The sequence below is a fragment of the Centropristis striata genome, chromosome 2 (assembly GCF_030273125.1).
Source record: "Centropristis striata isolate RG_2023a ecotype Rhode Island chromosome 2, C.striata_1.0, whole genome shotgun sequence".
Lineage (NCBI taxonomy): Eukaryota > Metazoa > Chordata > Actinopteri > Perciformes > Serranidae > Centropristis > Centropristis striata.
In genome coordinates, this window is record NC_081518.1 from 22,902,545 (window position 1) to 22,929,356 (window position 26,812).

Sequence of the window (26,812 nt, forward strand, 5' to 3'; positions counted from 1 at the left end):
TAACGGTTAAAAGCATATACAGCTGTCTTAAAATTCAAAATTCAATAGGTTCCTTTAACCATCAGGAGCTTTTTCCTCCCACCTCTGCATTTTCTTGTGATTGCATCATTTTTCTCTTTCATCGTTTCTATATGCACATACAGTATAAAGAATTATGTGAATAGTCGATGCCTCAGAAAAGAAAAAAATCAGAGACTTAAAATGTGAACGAACAAACATTTACATTTATTCAATGGTTAAAATACAGTGAGGGTTTTAAGAAGTAATAAATGTTAAAATAAAACAGAAGGACACTCCGTGACAGATGAAAGTCTCTGATCCATCAGATCTGAAGCCTTTTAATGGCTTTAAATGTTTTGATCAAGTGCTTCAAAGAAACAGCGTTTTCATCGACACAGGAAACTTTTCACACATAAATCTGAACAAAAAATAACATCTTTAGTTTTTGTTAAACGCAAACGCTGAAAGTTTGGAGGAGGGGTCTAGAGATTTCTTCTTCTTGGCGATATTTTCATCTGCTTCCGCCTGTCCATTTTCATTTTCCGCTTCTCCTCCTCCTTCGGCTCTCTTCCTCTTCTTCAGATCAGCTGCGTCTCCAGTTTGGCCTTTTGCTCTTTCCGTCCACGACTGAACGGAATCAGACAAATAAAACAAAAGAAAAAGAGGACATGAGACGTTAATTACCTAACACGAAAAGGTTTTGTTCTTGTGTTTCAATCGAGGCTCCAAACACCTACATGTCGATGACTAAAACACACACACACACACACTCGGGCGTGCAGTTTGAAATTGCATCCTGTCATGTATAATCACCGCTGACAGGCTGCTGCCTCTTTTCCCTCCTCATGCTTTTATTTTTTCCCCCTCTCTCTTTCTCTCCTAGCCGAGACAAAAGAAGGCGCTTTCCTGGACGTAATGGAGCCGGGATGAATCATCAGGCCTGGTGAGTGGACTGGCAGCAGCACAGGCCACACACACAAACACTTCAGCACACGATGACGCTCCGCCTCATTAACCCCGAACATATTCAGACACACAGAAACAGCCCCATCACAGAGCTGGTGGATGCTACAAACTGTGACGTCTCACCGTTCAAATGTCATTTTATTGTATTTGGACAGAATAATGTAATTAGGACGGACGGCGCACACACACACACACACACACACACACACACACACAATAACGAGGTTTCAGTCCCCTGGAGGGTCGTTTTGCAGATTCTTTTTTAAATAACCAAACTAGAGCTGAAAACTAAACTTTTTTAATCTGTCATTTCACTTTCTAATATGTTTCACTAATTTTTTTTTGTATTTCTTGATGGGGAAATTGTATTCTCTCTTTTAGATGTTTTAAATAATTTAAATTAAAAAAAAAAAAAAACTAGGGCTCTAACTATCAATTTTTTTTTTACAAATTAAATATTAGAATTTTCTTACTTGTTTTTATTTTTTATTTCTAATATTTGATGTTGGGATATTGTATTTTTTTCATTATTTATTTTTTAGAATTCCAGGACAATTTTACAGGTTTTTTAAATAACCAAACTGGGTTTTCAACTAACGATTGTTTTCTTGATTAAATATTGGAATTTTCTTACTTACTTTTTTTTTTATTTCTCGTATTTGATGTCTGGAAAAAAGTATTCTTTTTCCTTAATTTTATATATACATATTATTTAAATATTATTATTATTATTATTATATTATTATATAATATATATAATATATATATATATATATTATATATATATATATATAATAATATATATTAATATATATAATATAATATATAATATATATATATATAATATATATTATATATAATATTATAATTATTATTATTATATTATAATTATATATATATATATATATATATATATATTTTTTTTTTTTTATTATAGAATTGGAGGGTGATTTTCCAGCTTTTTTTTAAATAACCAAACTAGGGCTGCAATTATTTTCTTGATAAAATTGTAGATATTATATACATATATTTTTATTTTTAAGTATTTCTTGTTGGGAAATTATATTATTTCCTTTCTTTTAGATCCTTTTTTTTTTTTTAACAATTGCTGGGTCATTATGCAGCATTTTTTATAACCAAACTAGGGCTGCAATTAAACATTATTTTCTTAATCAATCAATTAGTTGATAAAATGTCAGAAGATAGTGAAAAATGTCTCGTTTCACAAAATCCAGGGCCTTTAAATGTTTTGTTCTGTCAGTCCTGAACTCACCAATATTAAATCTTCTAGAATAAAGAAAAATTGTCTTTGTCTCTGAGGTTAATTTCTCCCAAATTACACTTAAGTTGGGTTTATTTTGCTTTAAAAATTAATAATTTCTGGTTTAAACTAAAAAACATGTCTAAATTCAAATAAAAGTGCAGAAAATGATCTAACCCATCCTATAAAATGACTGAAGGCTGTCTCATCCAGCAGACTGACCGGCTATCCGTCTCTCAGTATTATCATAAGATCAATGCTTTGTGCCCTCGCTGCCAAAACGCACTCAACAGGGTTCCCAGGCAACAGGTGTCCCTCCCTCCCTCCCCTCCCCCGTCTCCTCCCCCCTCCCCACGTCCACTTCCTCTGCTGAGAGTCTTGATGTATGCAGGGTCAGGACCGCGATACTACACACACGCACACATTGATCTATAGGCACTTGTGTGGATGAAAGGCTGAGGCGCATCGTTACTGAAACAAAAATGTATTCACCGATCGACTGACTCTCTGTGAAATGTGAAAACTGGTCTTAAAAATCTGAATTTCTTTCAGTGAAAAGCAAAATAATGTGACTGCACTCTGACTCTCAGCTCAGACCACCAGGGAAATAAAAATGTGTACAAATGTCACAAGTTTTATAGCATTTTTTACTTCTGACTGGCACAAAGTGTAGAGCGCATCAGTGTTTGTGGCAACCCCTGCAGGGTCGTTCTACCAAACTAGAGCCACAACTAACGGTTATTTTCTATATTAAATTATAGATTTTATTTTACTTTATTCATTCATTTTCTTCTGCTTATCACTTGTTCCATTTTTTATTTTAAGTATTTTTTGCTGGGAAATTGTATTTTTAGATATTTTAGATTTTTTTTTGTACTTGTTTTTATTTTTAGTATTTGATGTTGGGAAATAGTATTTTTTCCCTTTTTCTTTTAGGTATTTCTTTTTAGAATTGGTTTTTGAATTTTTTTTTTAAATAACCAAACTAGGGCTGCAACTATCGATTATTTGCTTGATTAAATATTAGAATTTTCTTACTTGTTTTTAATTTTTTTTTAGCATTTCTTCCTTATAACGATTTTGGTTATAATCAAGAAAACCATGGAAAATGTCTTGATATCAGTTCTTAAATGAAACCCTTATGAGCTATTTTTGTGCTTATCATTATATTTGTTCAAACAAATGTACCTTTAGTTTTACCAGGCATTAAAATGAACAATACATTGAAGAAAACAAGGTTGGCCTAATCATTTGTTTTTGTTGCTGTGACAACTAAATTTCCCCACTGCGGGATAAATAAAGACATATCTTATCTTATCCAATTACTGTCTATGGTTTCTGGTGTGTTTTTCTAAACGTGTTCAAAAAGACACTAATCTGTAGCCGAGGGTGAGGAGTTGCACCTAAATAAACCTAGACAATAGCAGTGCATACCAGACACTCTCCTCTTTCTGTCCTGAGGCGTTTCAAAATTTACTGAACTGAAGCGTTGCAGCCATCACAAAGTCACATCGCTACAGAGTTTAATAGTTTAAATGCAAAAATATTCACAGTTGAATGTTTTGCATTTTCATGTTGTTTACCCATCAGGCCCCCGGAGTGTTATAGGATTCAAACAAATGATTATAAGAGGTAAAAAGCTGACCTTAGCTGATTACAAGTTCATAAATTAAATTCTGTGAGTTCTGCAGCTTCATGCAGGACTGTAAAAGCCATTATTGGTTGAATGCTGGAATTAAATAAATTAAACTCTTAAAAGTGATCTAATTCTGGAGTTTCCAGATCATTTTGCTCAAATTTGTAACCGTTCTGCACCTTTTGAGCTCATCATCTCAGCCCACTATCCGCCAACATCCACCGCTAGAAATCTGGGAGTCGCATTTGACTCGAACCTTACTTTTGACCCACACATCAGAAACGTTTTTTCCATCTATGCTCCATCACCAAAATCAAACCCATGCTGTTACGCTCTGACCTGGAAAAAGTCATTCACTCTCATTCTCCCTTTTAGATTACTGCAACTCCCTCCTCTCCTCTCCTCTCCTCTCCGGCATTTCCCAGAAATCCCTTTCTCACCTCCAACTGGTTCAGAACGCAGCAGCCCTGTTCGTTTTAGGATTGATTTTAAGATTTTACTGATCACTTTTAAAGCTCTTTTAGCTCGGAGCTATTTAACAGAATTATTAACTCCATACGAGCTGACCCGCGTCCTTAGATGCTTGGGTGGCGCCCTTCTGACCATTCCACGGTCAAAACTGAAAACCAAAGATGAGCGGGTTTTCTCCACCTGAGAGCCTTTACTCTGGAACGGGCTGCCCCGAAAAAATAAAGTACGCAGAGTCCTTTTAAATCACTTCTTAAAATCCACTTTTATGGACTTGCTTGTATGTAATGCTTTCTATGGGTGCGTCCCATGTCGTCTATTTCGCATCCCTGCATCCCTGACTTGCGCCGTTCACTTGCGTCTTAGTCCCGCCCACCGGGGATGCATGGAGAGACGCAAGTGAGGGAAGCGAGGAGAGGAGAAACGATTTAAGAGACATGAGACGTCCTTCCCTCCGAAGCGTCACGTGAAGCGACGTCCGTTTCTAATGACGGCGGCAGCAGATCACAGCTGGATCAGCTGTCAGTCGCTTTAACAGCTGGAGACATGCACTAATAATAATAATAATAATAATAATAATAATAATAAGTGTTTTCTCTGTTTAACAAACACCTGCACATGAATAACAACCTCCATTGTGTATTTATACTGTGAACTGTGTCCAGCTCAGGGGCACGGGAATGCCTTCATATTATTTATTTATTATTATTTGCTTCTGTATATATTAGGACGACTATTAGGGCCAAGTATGAAAAAAAAAACCGACCCAGGGGAGGGGGATAATACTGGTCCATGCCTCACTGGGTCCGTCCGGTGCCACACACACAGACACACACACACACACACACACACACACACACACACACACACACACACAGACACAGACACAGACACACAGACACAGACACAGACACAGACACAGACACACACACACACAGACACACACACACACACACAGACACACACACACACACACAGACACACTTCAAAAGGCACACACTTCATGGCACGCGTAAAGACGCATCACATGAGAATGTCCGTGAGGAATGAAGGCTGGGAACAATAAACCTGCTGCTGTGAAATAAGTTTAGAAGAACGTTACACTGTAACTGTCAACAAGAAGCAGAGGAGGTCTGAAAGAGAGCGCTCCGTGTGAACGCGAGGAGGAGGGGAGCGTCAGTCGGATCACTCTGATAAAACACCTTAAACAGAGCGAGTGATGGAGAAGAAGAGACATCCCGCAGGTAGAAATCAATGAAATGTGGTGATGTCGTAACATCACCTCATGTTATCTGCTTTTAATCATGCCATGGTGGCTGGGTCCCTCTCCCCTGGGTTCCTATTTATTTTTTTCATATATGGCCCTAATACACCGTCGTAGTAGACGATCCTGGTGATAAATTAATTATTTAATATCCCAGAACATGATTGTGTCCGCTGAACACCGGCCAATATTTTATTAGGTTAGATGATGAAGGTAAAATGTAAATTATGTCACTCAGTAATGATCAGCCTCGCGTGGGACTGATGAAAATGACAAACAATGTAAAAGTGTTTCTTGCTGACGGACAGACTCTCATACTCTCTACTGTTTTTTTTTTTAACTTTAATATATATATATATATATATATATATATATATATATATATATATATATATATATATTATATCCATAATAAATCTGTACGGTGGAAAAAACAGATCACGAAAAGGAAAAGAAGGAAAAAGGAAAAAAAAACTTCTAGAGCGATCTTTCTCTTAATTTATTATAAATGTAGAAATATGTTTGTGGTGTTTTTGTTGTTCAGAGTCACAATAAAACAGATTTTAATTACATGGTGAATCATATAAATAAAATATAAAACTTGTGGTGACACACTTTAGTTTAATCTGTGATCTGTCTTCACTCCGTAATCAAACTACAGAGATGTTGATGTATAACATCAGTCCGATCAGCTGCTGCGTCTATTCAACGAGTCAGGGGGCGGGGCCACCGCTAAAAGACTTCCGCATAGGATTCTCTCGTGTATCCTCGCTTGTGCCTCCTCCGATATGCCTCCTCTATCCTCTATCCTCCGATCACAAATAAGAGCTTTGGGACGGTCTTAAAGATGGCGCCCGCGAAAGAACTTCCAGTTCAAGCGAGGATAGAGGATAGAGGATAGAGGAGGCGAACATTAAGAGCTTTGGCATGTACCCTATCTCACCACTCCTTTTTACTTCTTCACTTTTTACTTTTTTACTCATTTTACCTTTTATTAGTGTTTTTCTTTTAATGTAAGAATTGTTTTTAGTCTTATGGCATCATTGTCGTTGTGATTAAGTGCTCTCTGTTGAAGCACTTTGTAAACTGCCGTTTTTAAAAGGTGCTATGTAAATAAAGTTATTGGAATTATTATCATCATACTATTATAATATTATATTTACAGGTTTTTCAGGACATAATCACACTCTGAATACGCCCGACCCCCTCAGTGTCTCCTACCAGTCTTTCGTCGGCTGTCAGCGTCCTGAATCGTCCCATCGCCTCTTTGATGATGTCCGTCTCCTCCAGGTCCGGGTGGTCCGCCGTGATGTTCTTCCTGTTCTCCTCCAGCCACAACTGGAAGCCCGTCTTCGGCCTGAACAGACAGTTTGTCAACAGCACAACAGAGTCAATCCTCCACGTAGCTTCTTATACAGTAACTTATAAAAATGTTTGATAATTGATAATTTACCTTTTGTTTTCCGTGTTGTCTGCAGGTGAGGCTGGAGGCGGGGCCTCCTCTTGTTTCTGCTGATCTGCAGCCTGCTGTTTGTTCTCCTGAGGTTTGTTATTGGACTTCTTGGTGCCGCTCAGCTGCAGAGTCGACTGTGTCTGAAGAGAAAACACAGAAAATATATATAAAGATTAATAAAAATAAATTAGTCTGGGAACATGGATGCATTACGTGCAGGGAGTTATGTACTGTGTTTCGGTACTTTCCAATCTTATTTAAATACAGATATATTTAATATCTGTTACCTATGATTTTGTTAATGTTGATACCTATGACGAATCATTATTACTAAACTATTTCTAGTATCTAAAAAGGAGCTATAATGATTGTGCAAACACTTAAGCGTTTGTTGCTACATTTTAGGTATTTTTTAATGTTAGGAACAGTTATAATAATAATAAAATAATCACTTTTTCAAGCAGCACTTTTCAAAACAAAGTGCTTTACATTGTTAATAACATTTTTAGAATTGCAATGAAATAATTTGATTTCATTTCAATTTAATTCAATTTGATTAAATTTTCAATTTAGATATTTCTTTTTCTGCAATGGAGCCTTTTCAGTCCGGATTTGTGAAAAACAGATAATTGCTGTTATGCAAATAACTATCAATCACATTTTTCAATTATGTTTTAAAGGGAAGCTGAATGGTATCAAGTGTGACATAACTGCTATGTTGTTCCTGAATGTGCTACTGAAACACTACAATACATTTTAATTTTCTGAATTTCACTTTATGTTAGTTTTAATTGTGAATAAGTTTTATATTTCTACTTGTTAATATTGTAAATTGTGTATTATATTTTTAACTTGTTTATTGCTTATATTTCTAGTAAATACTACTGTTTAAAAAATTCTTCCGAAAGAAATTATTTTCTTATTTATCTATTTTTTTATTTTATTTACTTTTTCTGTTATGTAAAGCGTCTTTGAGTGTTGTTGAGAAAAGCGCTATATAAAACTAATGCATCACTATCCACTTTGCTGCTGTAACTCTTGAACTTTCTCTGTTGTGGGACTGAATCTCAATCTTAATAAAATACCCAGAAAAATAAAATTTTAATAAATAGAAAGCAGTAACATCAAAATGATAAAACATGTTGTAAAGTGACTCTGGTACCTTTGTTTTGGGTCGGGGTGCGAGTGGTCTGAGGACGGGAGCTTTGCTCTGTTTCCCTGCTGCCGCGCCGCAGAGTGGAGACGACTTCCTGCCGGAGGTCATGTTGTCCAGGATGTTGGCCACGCGAGGCTGGCCGGACGAGGACACCGGCTTCCCCGAGCCGAGCACCTGCATGCATCAAAAATAACCTCCATCATCGGTCTGCCTCTGAACACCTCACATCACACCCTTAACCCTTAATAGGACACTCATTGAAATACTTGCAAATTACCAAATTTCAACCCTAGAGAATATTGGAGGATATTACATACAGCCAGAATGTGTAAAAAAAACCATACGAAAAAAAACATATGAAAAATAATATTTTGAGAAAAAAGTTTACGAGATTAAAGTGGCAAATCTACAAGAAAAAAAATGCGCAGATTTATGAGATTTAAAGTGGTGAATCTGGGAGAAAAAAGTGGCTTTTTTTCCACTTTTTTCCCGTAAATCTCTTAAATCTGCGACTTTTTTTCTTGTAGATTTGCCACTTTAATCTAGTAAATTTGCAACTTTTTTCTCAAAATATTACCTGAAGTTACCAAATCTAGTTCTTTGCCCGATAAAGGGTTAAACTCTTTCTGCATGTTCACACTTAAATTATTAGAGAAATCAAAAATCTTTAGTTTTTACCTTGAAGGGATTTGCACGTCCAAGTCCAACTCTACCAACTGAAAAAAAGACACAAGAGGCAAATGTGAAATATTTTAATCATGCTCATATGGAACATTTCTAAATTTTGTAATGCACTGAATAAAAGACTAAAAAATTTAAAGATTTATAAAACATAAATAAAAACATTAACATGAGTGTGTGTATATATTTTTGTTTGGGACATTTGTGTGTACATATAATATACTTATATTGTTTCTGTTCTTTCATTTTACATAAAGGGAAATGTACAAAATAATGAATTTCACCCCCAGGGCCAGTTAAAATATTGTGCACACTTAGTGCATAAAAGACGCTCTTTAAAAGCAAGCTATAAAAAAATATTATACATTATATTCTACTTTCACTGAACTTTCACCTACATCTGACCTAATTACTGATAACACTTATTGATTTTAAAGATTTTAACCCTTTAAATGCCATGTTTTTGTCCCCATTTGTGCCACCATGATTTTAGATGAAAAAAAAAAAAAAAAAGAAGAATTATTTTCAAAATACTACATGTAAAGTTAACATTTTTGTGTTGAATTATTGCAGCCTGGAACTTGTCAATGATTTGCAGCAACACTGATTTTGTTGCATTGATATTTTTTGTGCAGTATCAAAAACTCACACTAGTCCTGCTTACACATAAAACATGCTCCTAAAAAGCAAGCAATAAAAACAAATTATACATTTTGTATTCTACTTTCATTAAAAAAAAATTTCACCTACATCTCACCTAATTAGTGATATCAAACACGAATAGATTTTTGTGATTTTAAGTCATAAAATGCCAATTTTTTCTCCCAATCCCACCATGATTTTAGACGAAAAAACCCCCTGAAAATATTAATTTATTTAATTATATTTAATATATATAATATTAAACAGTGTCAACTTATTTTTTAAGATTTGAACCCTTTACAAGTGTTGGTGTAAATACATTTTCAGTAATGGCTTGTTGTTTATCTTTTATCTGTGCATTTTTGTTCTATAAGTGGAAAAAGACAAATAAACTACCGTAAATGAACACGACTGATGGGATCAAGGCGTCAACATGAATTATTTCAACATTAAATTACAAAGTTTTAATTCCACTGTTTACATTTAAAAGTGTGTACTGTTTTTGTTTACTCACTTGGTGTCAGAGACGGTTTCACGGGTGAAACGGCTTCTTTAGCAAAGGGATTCACACCTGCAGCACAAGAGACGAGACACGTTAATATGAACCGTATTGATATTATATATCAAATTTATACAATATTCTTGTACAGTACAGTACATACTTGTACATTACAAGTATTTATTTTCATATATATATATATACACACATACACACATACATACATACACACACGTGTACATATTATATATTGCAGACCTTGCACATGCGAAATATACGACACATTTCTATGTGTTTATTATTATCATTATATCATATACCATATATACTGTACTATTATTATAATATACTGTTTATACTGTTCAGTCACAATAACACTGCCATGATATCAGTATCATTACCACCATCTTGCGACTGCACCTTATTTACCTTTGTATTCATCTTGTGCTTTTTAAGTGTCCTTGTTCTATAATTTTTTTTGTTTTTTCTACCTCAGTATTTTATTCCATTGTACCTTGTTTTTTTATTGTTTTTTTTGTTTGTATTTTTAAATTGTATTCAAATAGCGGACTGCTATGACGACCTATTTTCCCTTCTGGGATGAATAAAGTAATCCATCTATCTGTATAAACAGAGTTAAAGAAGTGGAACTGACGTTTTCTTGTTTCTGCTGCCTCCTCCGTCTCCATCTCCATCTCTCCCTCCTCCTCCTCCTCCTCCTCCACCCTCTGCTCCTCTTCCTCCTCCTCCTCCTGGTGACGTCTGCTGCTATGGCGTCCTGCTGTGACCTCACTCTGACCGAATCTGTCCACATAATAAACCACTGAATCACTTTCTTCCCCTCCACTGGAGAACAAGAGTATTTTGTTAGTATGTAAACAAAAAAGTTAGTATGTTAAACAAATATGTTTTTATACGTCGTCTCTGATGGTCGACCAGCAGTGAGGTGCTCTGTTGCCTTTGTGTTTTTGAATTAGTAGCGACAGTACTCTCCTGGAATTACTGATATGACATAGATGAAAGATGAATTCATTGGGGGAATGCAACTATAGACACAACCTGCAGTTTTACAGCTCTGTTACAGTCGAGATTCTTCTTGAACAAACAATCTATAAGAGGACAAACAGACTTATTCACTACAAAAAGGGATAAATTCTTGTTTTCTTACCCAGAGGGCCGTCTGACGCTGGAGTACTGTGGCTCCTCTTGCTCCTCCTGCTCTTCTTCTTGGATCTGGTTGGCTTTCTCCAGGGCGATCTCGCTGAGCCGCTGGGCGAGCGCCATGCGTCTGGACCGGGACGCGTAGCGAATGGCCAGAGTCACGACGTTCTGCGTCATCAGCTCCGCCAGCTCCACGCAGCGAAACTCTCTCTCCAGTTTACAGGACAGCTGCAAGGAAAACATCGACTGTGAACTCAACTGCAGCTTCAAAATTAGGGATGGGAATTATTAATCGATGATGGATTAATGGTCATTAAGAGTTTGGTCGATCACCTGGAATTTTTAATCGATCTGTGTATTTTTTAATTTTAATTTTATCTCTGACTGCGTATCAGTATCACTGAACTGAAACACACCGAGCATTCAGTTCTGTGGCCGTACGTCAATAAACCAATGAGCTGAGAATTAAGTTGGATAGAGCTACAGTTTGCAAACTGAAACTTGCAATAATATTATAAAAACACACATAAATACAAGAGTATTAATTGGAGCAAACTAGCTTACTGTATCAAACCTTGCTAGCATGAATTACTAGGTTTAATTTTATCCAAAATGTATTTAAACACATTTAAATATGAAGATTACTGTGAAAACTAACCTCATGCCTCTTCGGGGGCTAAACCATAAAACTCCTCGATGTTATCTTTACAGTTTAATCTCAGTGAAATTTAGTTTTACGATCAAAAGGAAGTCTCCTTGCTTCCTTTTCAGAAAAGCATCCATTATCAAAATAGGCTTTTTGCATAGTAGTGTACATACACATTTTATTTTGCGCATGTTAACGTTATAGATAATCGAGTTTGCAGGTTTCTTCCCAACGCCCATCCCTATTCAGAACACAAGGAAAGTGATCACAACGTAAAGTTCTGAGACTCACTGCGAACATCTTCATGAGGAGCTCCTGCTGCTCCTTCTGGGACTGAGTCTGGGCCACCTCGTCCACCTCGTAGCCGCTGGACGACAGGAAGCTGAAGTGATTGTTGAAAAGCACTGAACGCCAGAACTGCTCCTGCAGGACGACAGACAATGACATGGACTGAGTACTTCACATTTACAAGTTCATCATGAGAATTGCAGTTTTTCATGTCACTAAAAGATAGTTTGATATTAAAAATAACTATAACCAGTCATGGAAAAAATGATTAGACCTGCTTTGTTTTCTTCCATTTCTTGTTCATTTTAATGCCTGGTAGAACTAAAGGTTCATTTGTTTGGACAAATATAATGATAACAACAAAAATAGCTCATAAGATTTTAATTTAAGAGCTGATATCTAGACATTTTCCATGATTTTATTGATAATGATTTTGGGTCAGGGTTAGGGTGGTCTAATAATGTTTTTCTGACTGTAAGACAGCATGAACATTGATTTTTGGACATTTTCTCTTTGCTCCATGTGTGCAGAAATAAATACAATGTATTTTATTATTATGCATACAGTTTAAAAATCATTGTGAAATGTCATTGGCAAAAAACACAAATTAAAAGTTTTTTGTTTTTTTTAAAAACCATTAAAACAGAATTTATCAAGTTTGAGGTCACATATTCCAACAGTACTACATGTTACCTCTTTAACTTTAAATGGGTCACATATTAGCAAACTAACATTTTGTTATATGGTTCAGTTAGTTACACATCAGTTCCATTTGGCAGTTACTGAGTACAAATGTTAACTAAAAACTAATCTTTACACCTAGTACAAGGTGTACTATTTCTTAATTAGTAAACTAAAAAAAGATTTAATTCACGCAGGAAGTGCCACATGCGTTATTCAATAACTATTTTTCACTGCCACTATATCTTCTAAAATGTGTGAGGGAAACCCTGCTGCAGTGTGTTAGTATCTGATCAAAGCAAGCTGTCTCAGGTGTGTTTACCTCCATCTGTCCTTTCTCTGTGGACGTCTGACATAGAGGCAGTTTGAAGGGCAGGATGGCCACAGCAGGTCTGGGCAGGGTGGGAGGATACCTGGAGCCTTTACAGGGGATACACCTGAAGGGACAAGAACATACTGGACTCATTCAGAGGGAACAACCTCTGACATTACACTGGTTGTTTAGCAGAGTACATTCTGCAAACATTCACAAATCAGATTTGTTGTCCCACTGGCTGGTTTTTAAAGCATAATCTAAGCATTTACAGCATATTGGGATTTAAGATGCTATTTTTTGTTAATCATAGTTATGCTACCATCATGTGATGATGTTTAACTCTGAACAGAGACTGTTTTGAATTATCAATCTGCTCTGCAAAGTTCCAATCCACTTTATTTAGATAGCACGATTTAAGCAAACACAAGGTTTCCAAAGCCCTGCACAAAGTGCCCAATGGTTAAATCCTTCTGGATAGAGCTTCATAAAGTATTAAGTGGTATATTTAACACTAACCTGCCCATGCAGTTTTCCATATTATCTTTAGGAAATTTAGATTTACAGGTCAGGCAAGCGGATGAATATTTATTTGGTATTTTGTTAACCGCTGGTAAAACAGCACTCACAAGGCGTTGGTTGCTCCCTGAGCCACCTACGGTGCAGGAGTGGATCGGTATAGTAAATGACAATTATCTTATGGAGAGGATTACCTTCTCCCTTCGCCTTCAGAAAGATAAATGTATTAAACTGTGGTCCAAGTGGGTTGAATATGTTAATCTGGCTCTTTTACATATGCCTACCTTTCCCAGTTGTCTCAAATGTAATACACTTAACTTTCTGTATCTTGTTTCTTCAAAAAAACCTTGATTGTGAGTGGCAGAAATACTATTGTATATTGTCTGAAAGTAAGCACTGTATTATAATGCTCTCACAAAATAAAAATATTTTTTTTTTTTTTTTTTTTAAATGAGACAGGGAGGAGGCCTGTCTAATGTGTAGCGGCAGTTCTTTCCAAAGTTTAACCTTTAATCATAGGTTAGGATTAAAGTTAAGAAAACCAATGGCAACCTAGAAGGTAGGAAATATATTTTAAAAAGTTCTTGATTTAGAAAATTTAAAAACAATTACTGGCTTGAAAAAAAGTTTTTTCTTAAATAGTTTTTAACCCTTATTTTCACATTACATTGATCCACTTTATCTATTGTCACATTCTAATTGTAATAATTCTAGGAAACATTTTTAAATAATCCAAAAGTTTTCAAATTTCTCACTTCTTCATTTTCTTTTTTAATTTCCATGCCGTCTTTAATTCATTCAGACTCTAAACATTTGTGTTTTTCTTTTTGCCTCTAACTCAACTTAAAATATTTCAGAGAGAGGACGATAAATAACGTGTGCACCTCAGCTGACAGGAAGACAGAATCAGTGGAAGAGAGATTTCACCTGAGCTGCTGAGGGTTCTCGTGCACGCCGACCACCCAGTAGTTGTCTGATTTGCTTTTGCAGGTCTCCTTGGTGTTACACACCGGGGTCCACGTGTTGCCCAGAGAGCGGTTCAGCATGCGGACAACACCCTCCGAATCCACATAACACGGGGTACCTGAAAAACAACGTATGATTATGATGCATGTTACAAAGCTAGATGAGGGTGTGTAGAACCTGATAATGTAATAAATTCTCAATAAAGTAATAACTTCCCGATAATGTAATAAAGTGCATTTCCCAATAATGTAATACACTTTTTTACCAATAATGTAATAAAGTATAACATTAATGGGAGGTTATTACATTATCAGGTTAGCCTTCATTTCGCAAGTCCTGATAATGGAATAATTCCCCAATATTGTAATAATTTAACAGCAGACCACCCATTACTTGGGTTCAAGTGGTGATACTGTGTAGGCAACTCTAGCTCAAGAGCTCTAGCGCCACCAACAGGTCAAAGTTTAATGTTTATTAACTTTTGACCCGTTCATCCGTTTTTCACAAACGAGGTATCCATGACACACGAATGATTCAGCAGCTTCTTGAAATCTAAAGGTGCTTGGTGTTATACTTTATTACATTATTGGTAAAAAGTGTATTACATTATTGGGAAATGCACTTTATTACATTATCTGGAATTTATTACATTATCAGGTTCTACAGGGTGTATAAACAAGGTGAGAGAACGTTTCCAGGAGTTTTCTCCAAACTGACCTTCAGCTGTGAATCCGAGCCAGGACAAGTAGGATTTGTGAGACAGAGGGAGGGCTTCTCCGTTGATGAGCTGCTTCTTCCTTTGACCGACCTGCAGCAGCTGAACACCGAGAGCTTGATCTCCGTCAAAACCCGGAGCTGACGACGAAAAATAACACACAATAGCATCAAAATAAGGCCTCATCAAAGCTTCAGGATAACAAAAGAAACTACAGAGTGTGAAAGATGCCTCAAAAATACAGTAAATATGACTTACTTATTATTTATATGTAACAAATGAATACATATATATTAATTTACTGAATTATTATTAAAGCGTTAAATCATGCACAAAACTTCAAAATTACCAAAAAATTACAACTCAAGTTTTTTTTAAATACTTCACTATCATACAAGACCAATAAAAGTAGAAAATTCTCATATTGTTATTCTCATAACATCATTAAATCCATGCCGTTTATTTCTCTAGCGATCGACTAAATGACTAAATTAGTAGCCTAATTGAACCAGATTTAAAACAAAAGCATTTCCGTCCAGTCCGTTTACATTTGACCAAACAGAAGCTGGAGAATACATTTTTACATGCTTCTCTTTTGGTGTTCATTCAGGGATTTTTTCCTCAAAAGAGAATGTTTAAAAAAAATTTGAATACAACTTTTTAAATATAAAACCAATTTGAGCTTCTGTTTATGTCTTTTAAGTTGTATGTTGATGGCAGATGGATGAAAGGAAGCTGATGTGTCTGTTTTTTTAATAAAATGAAACTAAAAGCAGCAGTCATACAGGGAATACATCACAGAGGTGGGTGTGTGTGTCTGACCTCGGTGGTAGACGATGAGCAGCTGCTCTCCGTGTGCGACCATGCAAACCACGTTCCCCGGCAGGCTGAAGATTTCTCTCTGCACCCCGCCGATGGAGAAGAGGCGGAGCATCATGGCGCTGGTGGCGACGGCGGCCCAGCCGTGACCCAGACACAGCGCCCGCACGTCCTCGCCCGCCGGCAGGTCCACCATCCACTCCTTGTTGGTGTCCCACGACGAGAAGTGGAGGCACTGCAGCTTACTGAGAGGAGAGGAGAGGAAATGAGGAGAGGAGAGGAAACAAGGAGAGGAGAGGAGAGGAAAGGAAAGGAGAGGAAACAAGGAAGGGAGGAGAGGAAACAAGGAGAAGAGAGGAAAGGAAAGGAGAGGAAACAAGGAGAGGAGAGAAAACAAGGAGCGGAAATAAGGAGAGGAGAGGAAAGGAGAGGAAACAAGGAGAGGAAACCAGGAGAGGAGAGGAGAGGAGAGGAAATGAAACAAGGAGAGGAAACCAAGAGAGGAGAGGAAAGGAAAGGAAACAAGGAGAGGAAAGGAAAGGAAAGAAGAAGAGGAAACCAGGAGAGGAGAGGAAACAAGGAGCGGAAACAAGGAGAGGAGAGGAAACAAGGAAGGGAGGAGAGGAAACAAGGAGAGGAGAGGAAACCAGGAGAGGAGGCAAGGAAACAAGGATTGGAGATTTACTTCACAGGAATATCAATTTAAAAAGCACAAAAACCGGAGGAGAGCGAGCTCTACCTGGCGAGCTCGTCGGTGCTGGGGCACGCCAGCATCACAGCCTCCTGGGAAAGATCAGCCATGGTGTGACTCAGCGAGTTGGTGAGGTGCATGGCGTGATGCACTGCCGAGTCGTGGAATTCCACATCAATGGCGTTGTCCTGCTCGTCGTTGTAGCCGCGAACTATCCCCACAGAGTTCCACATCTGAGGCACAATTTTCACTTTTATTAGCATATTAATTAAAGTTAATTCCATTATTGTTAGTGAGTTTAAGAAGTCATGAAACAAAAAAAGAGGGTAAAACACATCCAGCAGTATTTCTGTACCATGAAGCGGTGTGTGAGGTGTGCCGGGGTGGAGCCCGGCTGAAAGGCTTTCTGTGGCGGTGTCGGCATCGGTCCGTCATAGACGGGACGCAGCGGCACCAGCGGGGCGGCGGCCGGAACGACGGCGCTGCCTGCGTCGTCATCATCCCCGAATTTATCCTGACCAAGCTTCAGAGATCCGGTGTCTAAAAGAAAGAGACAACACAGAGATGGAATAATTTATAGTAGACAGGAAAAAGAGAAAATGTTATATTCATTTATTCTTTAATAATAAATAAATATTTTGTTTATATTCAGCTGCAAGTCTGTTCCAATGTGGCGAAAATCTTAATTTTTTTTATTGTTTTTCACTTGTATTGATTATTTTGTTCAATACTGACAGAGGATTTTATTCGTTTAAATATATTTCAACTGGAAAACAAAAAAACAGTCAAAATAAAGGAATAAAAGAAAATTTGAGTAGAAAAATACGCTTTCTTGTAGTGAACAATAGCCTTCCTGTTTGTATCCAGATATTTTTTAAATTAAGAGGAGATTATAATTTAAGAGGGTTGTTCATATTTGAAACATGTAAAGTGAAAAGAAATATAAAATACAGATGTGTTTCAGTTTTGGGGGTCAAACTGTGGATTGGACTTAATGATGGGTTGAAATTGTGTAGCTCTCTGTGGAGGTTTAGAAGAACTTAAAAATGTAAAATAATGAATGATTATTGTGAATTGATTGGCATATCAGACAATCAACGATTGTGAATTGGTTATTCATGTAATGTTAATTTTATTTTGATTTATTTTTTTAAGATAGGCAATAATAAGCCATGTGCTTCAGCCTATTCTATTTGTAATGTCATTATGGAGGAATTATGTGTGAAATTGTATTTTCAAAATGTACATTATATAGCCGAAAATAAAGACCATTCATTCATTCAAACTTATGTTAACTTGTCTAGTGGACTTCCTTCGTCTTGACTGAATCTGACCTTCATGTTTTTTACTTGAATCTGTCATTTATCTGCATCCTCCTTTCACTCACCCAGAGAGTTCTCATCGTCCAGGATCGCCCCTCTGTTCCTCACCCGCCCGGTCGCAGGCATGAGGAAGTCATCGTCATCGTCGTCATCGGGGACGGCAGCTTTCTTAACAGGCGAGTTGGTGTCACTCAGCCCTTCGTCCATCAGTCTGTCATCATCATCGTCAAACAGGTCGTCGTACTCTCCTGCTGCCGTTTTGGCTGGAGCCTGCTGAAGTCCAGGGACGGAGTTACTCAGCAGGTGAGAAATAAAATATCAACAGCACATTTAAATCTTGAGTCATCTGAGCAGTAACCTTGGTGCTGCTGCTGGTGCTGGATGTGGAGGTGCTGAGTCCGTCCAGCAGCCCCAGGCAGCCCTCTGTGTCTGTGTAGGCGATCTGGCTGCCTGATGGATGCCACGCCAAACCGCACACCGTGAAGCCTTTCTCGTGCTTCTGCCTGCAGCGGAGACGACACAAAGTCAACTCTGGTGATGCTGAACGTCTGCTGGTCCTTTTTAAAGGCCGCACCATGCAGACACTTCTTTACCCAGTTAGTTACAGGATGCTTTGTACAACTAATTTGTTTTATTTTACTAGTAATGCATCAGTCACCAGCTTTAACCCTCTGAACCACACAACATGCTGGTAAAAGGTTTAAAGGTTTGTTTTCTATTTAAAAACAAACATCAAAATTGCTCCATTGTTACCAGAAACTGTAACAGAATTAATTGTCAGATTTTTTTTGCAACGCTCCTTGAAAGAAGCATGAGTACTGAACACTTCACTCAGGAATCTAAGCTTAAAATAGTGATATTTCTTCTTCTTTTTTTTAATCACTTTATTCTACATGTCTCCTTTAAAATGTAACCAAAAAATACAAAATTTGCACAAACTAGATCCTGTAAAAAACATTAATTCTGTGTTCCTCAGCACGACTGTGAAGCCATGAATGACTCGGCTGAGACCAACAGTCAAGTGGTGAAATTCAGTGAAACTTGGAGAGCAGAGAGGAGAGGACAGGACAGGAGAAGTTGTAAAAATTTAAATAGTTTTGGCTTATTGAAACAATAAACAGTGGCAAAATCATCGCAACTCATTCCTTCATGTTTCTGCAAGATGTGTCTGACATAAAAGTTTTGATGAATTACCTCCCTTTCCTACAAACATTATAATATACAACACGTGTGGTGTTTCATACCTTTCCACACACAGCTTGCTGTTCACGTCCCAAACTGTCAGTGAGCCGCCCACGCTGCCCGCTGCCAGGAAACGCCCACATGGAGACCAGGACACCACGTTAATGAGCTGCAGAGAAAGCAGAGCGAGGAGAAAACACAATCAGGTTTCAAAAGAGAGCTCAGAAACACTGCTGATGATGCAGAAATCGTCATTTTCTTCTATCTGGATTTTCAGCTTTCTGTGTGAAGTGAAAAGCAGCCTTTAATGAAGATCATTTAACCTTGAACATGGCTGTGTGTTCACCTGGACCTCACCTGTGTCAGCAGATCATCAGACAGAGTGCTCACATGTTCCCAGGAGTCTCGCTCGTACAGGTGCACCTTCGTCTCCACAGGAACAGCTAAAAACTAAACATAAAACACATTTATTTGGTATTTAAGGGTTAAAACTGCCTCACTGAGGAAGTACTGAAGAGATGCAGGTGTAAAAATGTAGACATCAGACTCAAAGAGCATCACTGACCTTTGCTGCCCCGGGCTGCCAGGCCAGCCGACACAGAGACTTTGCGTTAGTGACGTCATTGGTCTTCTGCAGCAGAGGCCAGCTGATCAGCTGAGACTGAAGGGACACAGAGTAGATCAGCAGCTGACAGACTGAGTGGCTGGAGCGCACACTGAAATAATAAGGTTGTATTTATAAAATATCCTACAACGCGAGGTGCTGAAACTCTGACGTACCTGCTCCTCGATATTCCAAACCACGACGGTGCCGTCACAGCTGGCAGACGCCTGACACAGAGAGAGAGAACAAAGCAGTTAGTATTCATATTCAACCTCAAAAACAAAAATCAATAGCACTATCAGTGTACGCTATATTTAGAATATTTTCACCACTTAACCGTGCACCAGACAGCTGAAGCCGTTCTGTGCTCTCTTCAAACCCGCCAGACTCCATTCACAAAAACAGATATTTTACCTCTCAGAACAAGGGAGTTGCTAGTCCACTGCTGCCCCCTTCATTTAGTTGTTTGAGTTATTGTGTGACACTGAACACAAACAAACTAACAAATCAACAGCAACTCCTGTGTTCTGAGAGGTAAAATTACTGTTTTTGTCAATGTAGCAAATGGAGCAATCCTACGGTAAAGCAGTGAAATTATTCTAAATATTAGAGGTGGGGGGAAAAAATGGATACAGCGTAGTATCACAATATTTTGCGTGGCAAAAAAATTATCGAAATCATGGCCGCCAAGTATCGATATTCAGCGTTTCAGCTAGCCTGGCTAACGGAAAAACGAATGGCTGGTTTCCAGACTAATCACAAATGAGATTAGTCTGGAAACCAGCCATTCGTTTTTCCTTAGAGGAGGCGTGGTTTACGATCCTTCAGAGCCGTTTATTGGGCGCTTAGAATGTCTATCAAAATCGTCTGTACGTAGCTCTTAGCCAACCGTATCAGTTATACCAGATGATGTATGTAGAGCAACAGAAATTAATGTTTACATAGCCAGGCTAGTCCTCCTAGCATCTCTGCTTTGAGACTAAAATGCTCAGTTGTGCTTCTGCAACGTTTTTCTGCAGCATGTTCTGGCTCTGGCTGCTCACAGTCTACCAGCAGTGTGTGTGTATGTGTGTGTATCTGTGAGAGAGTGTTGCTTGCTGCTTTGCTTCTCCAGTTCTCGCTTTCTGCAAGATTATTTATTTTCAACCTTATTTCCCCCTCATGTCATTCAGCCACACACATCCACTGATTTTATGGGCAATAGACAAGCTGCTCCGGGTCTCTGGGCGGCTCTGCTGTCCCCCGGCTCATAGCGAGATCACCGGCATTACAGCAACGAGCGGTAGCGCTAGTTGGTAGATTAGGCTTTGGCCAAATCCTTTCGGAAGCAAGACTAAAACATCCTTTTTCGCGGTGAAACAAGAGTGTAAAGTCAATTGTTGTTCTTCTTTTAAAACCAACTGTAGCTCTAAACTATTTAAAACGCCGTCAGCTAAATCGAAAGAGAGTTTCGCGTCTGCTGCAGCCATTTTGGATCCGTAAGAAAACTACAAGATTCCATCTGTCCAGTAGCACGCGTCATCGTCTTGCCGTCCCTCCCCGTTCTGTGATTTGATCCCTAAAACAGGGCTAAGAAACAGCCCTGGTTGCCAGACTGCCTGGAGGTTCGAAATGAAATTCGAGCATGCAATACCCAGGCTACGTTTCAGCAGCTGTCCGGCCAGAAGAATTTTCACCGATTTAGATTTTTCAGGAAGCCGTAGGGGGCTCACTTTTAGGAATATAGATACTGGTGTCATATGAAACTAGAAGATCAACGGAATCTATAGGCACCATGTGAGTCAGGATATCGTTTCAGGAAGTTGTTGAAATAAAGCTGCAAAGTTAGACTTTTTAATGTCTAATTTAAAAAAAAAAATTCAGAGCAGTGAAGCTTAAAGTTTTTGAAAGTTTGATAAAATGCTGCATTTGTTGTAGTCCATACATGTTTGATATCAGTTCAGTTCAGTTTGACTGAATACTTTGTTGGTCAGTCTGTGGGTTTGACTCTCATTGTGGAGAAATAAAAACACTGAAGTGAGATGAATAGACTGAGAATTTTCTCTGATTTGACAAAACAATTCTTGACTGAATTTATTTTTGTGGACACAAAATGCAGTTAAATAGTTGAATCTCAATAATTTGTATCACAATACTCACCATATCGCAAAATCGCTATATATCGGATCATCACTCATGTATAGGGATAAAATCATACCGTGGGGCCGATACACTGACTCACACCTCTAATAATTTTATCTTAAATGCTTCCTAAAACTATCGATAAGTACCTGATACAACCAAAGTTCAAAAATAGCCAAACTAAATTATTTTTTTCCAGTATTGTTTAATGGATAGAATCATGTACATGCAGCCATTTAAAGCTTTTGTAATTCAACATAAAGTATCACTCGTTTTGGGGTTTCTATGAATGCTAAGGCATCATTTCAACCATTTCAAACCAAATTTTTCAGAATCATCAGCACACAAACAGCCAGAAACCTCAGCGTTATGTAGAGAAAAAGTTTCACCCACCAGAAAGTTATCTTTGGGGTCGAAGGTGACACTGAGGACGGGCGATTCATGGCCCCGGAGTGTTTTCTGCTGGCTGCTGTCCGACACCTCCACCACCTTCACCATGAAGTCGCTGCAGGAAAACAGAGAAAAAACTAAGAATAAATATGTTCAAAGCGGCACGTGCAGACAATCTGTGTGTTCACACGTGACCGCCAGCGAGCAGGAAACATCAGCTGTGAACCAGCACGAGTGCAAATTCTTAAATCAATGAACAAGGAGGCGAAACAAGCCTGTATCCCTCCAATCTCCACTAGAATGCAGATGCCAAATTCGCCCTAACAGCCTCAGATGTCTGAATTTTTAACAATCAATATCAGAACAGAAATTACCAGAGTGAAAATAGCAGCATCAATAAGGCGCCATGCTCTGGGCTTTTATTGCAGTGATAAACCCGCTTAGAGCAAATCAATCCTGGTAGCAAACAGACGTTTATCTCCAATCAGGAGTAATCATGAGGCAATCCAGAGTGCTGCTCTGTCTGTGAGGTGGAAATATCATTCAGGTGCACTGGCTGCTGCAGCTCATTCTGTACTGGAACAACAAGGCTCAAACCTAATGAGCTCCGGTTGAGTCATAGTAACCTGAACACAACATCACGCACGACAGCTTCACCGGACGCCGCGGGAGACGCCGGATCGGAGCGAGCGTGCATTCTTCTGACAAAATAAAAGTGGCATTCGCTCCTATTTCAGCTCACAAGAAAAATCCCAGGATAAACCGATGAATCCACCCAGTCAGCTGGACATCCTCATAACTGAATATAAATTCAAAATGTGTTTTTTCTTCGAGGATTATGGTGCACATGGGTGGAGTCTGTGTTTAAACCAACCACTTTAGACCCACCTGCCTGCCAGCAACAAGCTTAAGCAGTATACTGTATAAATAGTTACCAAACACCTTTTTTATGCACATTCTACAATTCTACAATGTCATTTAGCAGATGCTTTTATCCAAACAGACTTACAATTGAGAGTGAATACAAGCAAAGATGAATCAAGAAACATAGCAAGAGTAATTGCCGTGGTTTCAGTTTGAGTCCATTAGGCCTAGACATAAAGTGCTTTTAGGTCTAGGTATTTATCGTTGTTATCTGTGGAGATAGAGTGTGAAGGTGTTCAGTAAAGAGCTGGTCTTCAGTCTCTTCTTAAAGATTGATAGGGACTGAGCAGATTGGATGGAGTTTGGGGGAACTACAGAGCAGAAGAGTCTGGTTTGAGACATAGAGCCCTGCAGCGGTGGAGGAGACAGACGTGTTTCACTGTCAGAGCGTAGTGGTCGGGAGGGTTTGTGGACCTGAACAAAGGAGTTCAGATATGCAGGAGCTGTGCCCCTTGCTATTTTCTAGGCGAGAGACAAGGTTTTGAATTTTAAGCGGGCTATGACCGGGAGCCAGTGGAGAGAGACGAGTAGTGGAGTGACTTGTGCTCTCCTGGCTGGTTGAAGACCAGACGCACTGCCGCGTTCTGGATCATCTGCAGAGGCTTGGTGGCTCATGAGTGAGTAAATTTCCAGCCCTCCACCTTCGTACACACACCTCTGCAAATCTTTTATTTTTATTACGTCTTACATTCATGCACTGTGAAAGCAAACCAGACTAAACACAAAACAAACCGAAAGTATAAATTTCTCTCTGAAACGGACAAACCAAAACGGACTTGGGTTATGAAGGTTCCCTAAAACTCCCGAGCTCCCTTAAGGTCAGGCCCTGAGGTCTGGATCTGGTGTGGCTGACAAGGTGTAGCTGGTATTTGTTGATTTTCATAGTTTTTGCATAAAGCATGTCCTAGTTATTGTTATTCCAAAAAAATTATTTGAGCTGACATAGTTTAGGTTGTGTGTTAGCATCGTGCTAAACAAGAATGTTTTCAGAAACTAAAGAATGATAGTTCAAGTCTCATTCATGCATTCACATTCTTCTGTGTTAAGCTTTTGTATGTGGCCCTCCCAATAGGCGAAAATTCCCAGAATTGGATGGTTGTGAAAATGTAAAGCAGTTTATTGACTGACAGTTTGCCAGTGATTACTTTAACCTGCAGCTTTTTTTTATAAATTGGGCAGGTGTACATCCGATTTGAAGTTACAAAAAAAAAAAGTTACAAAACATAGTTCCATATAAAACCAGCAAACAAGAAATGATAATGAATGAACTGTCTCCTGCTTTTTGTTCTGTTTTTCTTGGATTTTTACCTGGATCCCGCAGCGACTCTGGAACCGCTGCTGTTGAAGGTGACGTGTGTGGCATTGGTAGTGAACCGGGTCAGGATGCCGTCCGGGTCGCCGTCAGGAAACGTGTGGATCTGCACCGTGTTGTTGGAGCCGGCGGTCACCAGCTTGTTGTTCTGGGGAGAAGAAGAGGATATCTCAATTCTCCACCGACGGCTGATTTATGAGAAAATCAATCATACGTCATTAAAGATCTTAAAACAACCAGAAGACAGATGACAGACCTTGAGTGCGAGCGAGTACGCCTTTTCCCCGACAGTGATGAACCTCGGGTCGTCATCATCCAGACCCTCCCATATCCGAACGTCTCCATCGTTCCCACAGGTGACAATGAACCTGAGGACGATTTTATCACAGTCACATTAAACTATTATATAAAGTAAAATATAAAGTGTTGTATGTACATATGTGTTTTTGCTTGCAAGTTTGATTTAAGTACTCAGATCTTCAAGATTTGGTGTTAAAAAATGTATTTTACACTAAATTAACGCAGGGTTAAGACACTGAAAATCGAGTTTTTGTTTTTTTTACACAAGATTTTAAACAGACATTTAATCTATTCTGTTGGGTCGCTTATGCATTCCCCCTCCAGGATAATAAAAGTACTCTTATCTAAACCTTTAATCACACATCATAATTTATTTTTTGTATTATTGAACACATCTGCAAAGCTACTCAAGTTGTCAAACAAATGTAGTGCAGACATCAGAAGTATAAAGAAGCAGAAAATTTAAATACTCAAGTAAAGCAAAAGTATCTCAAATTTGTAAGTAAATCTTCTTAGATGTTTCCAGTGGTGATATGTTACTATTACTCAAAAACTCTACATAAGTACAATTTTGAGGTGCTTGTACTTTACTTGAGTATTTCTTTTTATCTAACTTTATAGTTCTACTCCACTTAGAGGCAAATATTGCACTTTTTATTCCACTACATTTAGCTGCCAGCTTTAGTTACTTTTCAGGTCAAGATTTAAAAATTACAGTTAATTTAAAATGATTACGCATTTTTATAAATTCAACCTCATAACAGTATATAAAGTAGGTCATTTAGCCCTACTTTGACAAAGGAAAAACTGCTGCTTAAATAAATGCATCAATACAAATAATCTAATAATATATTTGAATATATAAAATAATCTGAGTGGGTTCATTCTGCATAACGAGTAATTTTACTTTTAATACCTTAAATACATTTTGATACTGATACTTTTGTACTTTTACTTCAGTAAGTTTTGAATGCAGGACTTTTACTTGTAGTGGAGTATTTCACAGTGTGGTATCAGTACTTTTACTCAAGTAAAGGATCTGACTACTTCTTCCACCACTGCTTGTACTCAACCAAGTACTTCTATTTTGGAGTACTTTATATTTGCATTATAATTCTATTATAGTATCATTATATCTGTGGCATAAGCTGGTCTTCAAATGACAATAATGTTGTTTATAACAATAATTTCTGTGGCAATTTATTGCCTAACAAATACAATGACAGGCCCACTTGTAACAGAGTATTTCCACAATGTGATACTGCTACTTTTTTTACACAAGTAAAAGCTGCTAATACCACCGCAGGGAGAATAAAATGAGACCCCACAATCTGTGACTTACTTCCCGGAGTCATCGAAGCAGACCTCGGTGTGTCCCTCCGAGTGGCCGTAGCGCATCGGCTTCCTCTCACAAGGCATTTTCACAAACTACCAGACTGACGAGCAGAAAAACACAAACAGGAGTCGATAGGCGAAGGTAGGACTGACACGTGAATAATAAACATTTGTGACATATGGTGTTTAAAACAGTTATCTTCTGTCCTGCCATTGTGTCCAACTGCTGCTTCTGAGCTAAAGAGTCAAGCTAACAATACAGCCAACTTAGCTAACTGACGCTATTTAAACTCAGCGGTTACGTTGATAAACGGTTTTAAAGCGATGACAAGTTTAACAAGCACTAAACTAACACGTTACCCAACTAGTTAAGACTCGAGAAGAGAGTTAAATTGACAACATACAACTTCCCCGACTGACAGACGGACTCCTCAGACTCGCTCCTCTGATGCTGAATCTCCCGCGCTGCGTTGAAAACAAGGAACCGCTGCGTCACG

At 38.2% G+C, this 26,812-nt stretch overlaps 1 protein-coding gene across 1 annotated transcript; it reads right to left on the reverse strand.

The window, feature by feature from the left end:
* Nucleotides 1-202: 202 nt before the first annotated feature.
* wdhd1 (WD repeat and HMG-box DNA binding protein 1) lies at nt 203-26,757 on the reverse strand. The gene is made up of 26 exons (XM_059359752.1): nt 26,720-26,757; nt 26,323-26,416; nt 24,937-25,048; nt 24,677-24,828; nt 22,448-22,559; nt 20,110-20,160; nt 19,895-19,990; nt 19,687-19,779; nt 19,392-19,498; nt 18,506-18,650; nt 18,213-18,420; nt 17,181-17,365; nt 16,874-17,058; nt 16,138-16,379; nt 15,318-15,455; nt 14,562-14,718; nt 13,125-13,239; nt 12,125-12,256; nt 11,195-11,415; nt 10,682-10,830; nt 10,042-10,098; nt 8,883-8,920; nt 8,211-8,378; nt 7,049-7,188; nt 6,817-6,952; nt 203-627 (listed from the first exon to the last, which is right to left on the reverse strand). The coding sequence occupies exons 2-26, from the start codon at nt 26,397-26,399 to the stop codon at nt 439-441; spliced, it is 3,405 nt and encodes a 1,134-aa protein (XP_059215735.1). The 5' UTR covers nt 26,400-26,416; nt 26,720-26,757; the 3' UTR covers nt 203-438.
* Nucleotides 26,758-26,812: the final 55 nt, after the last annotated feature.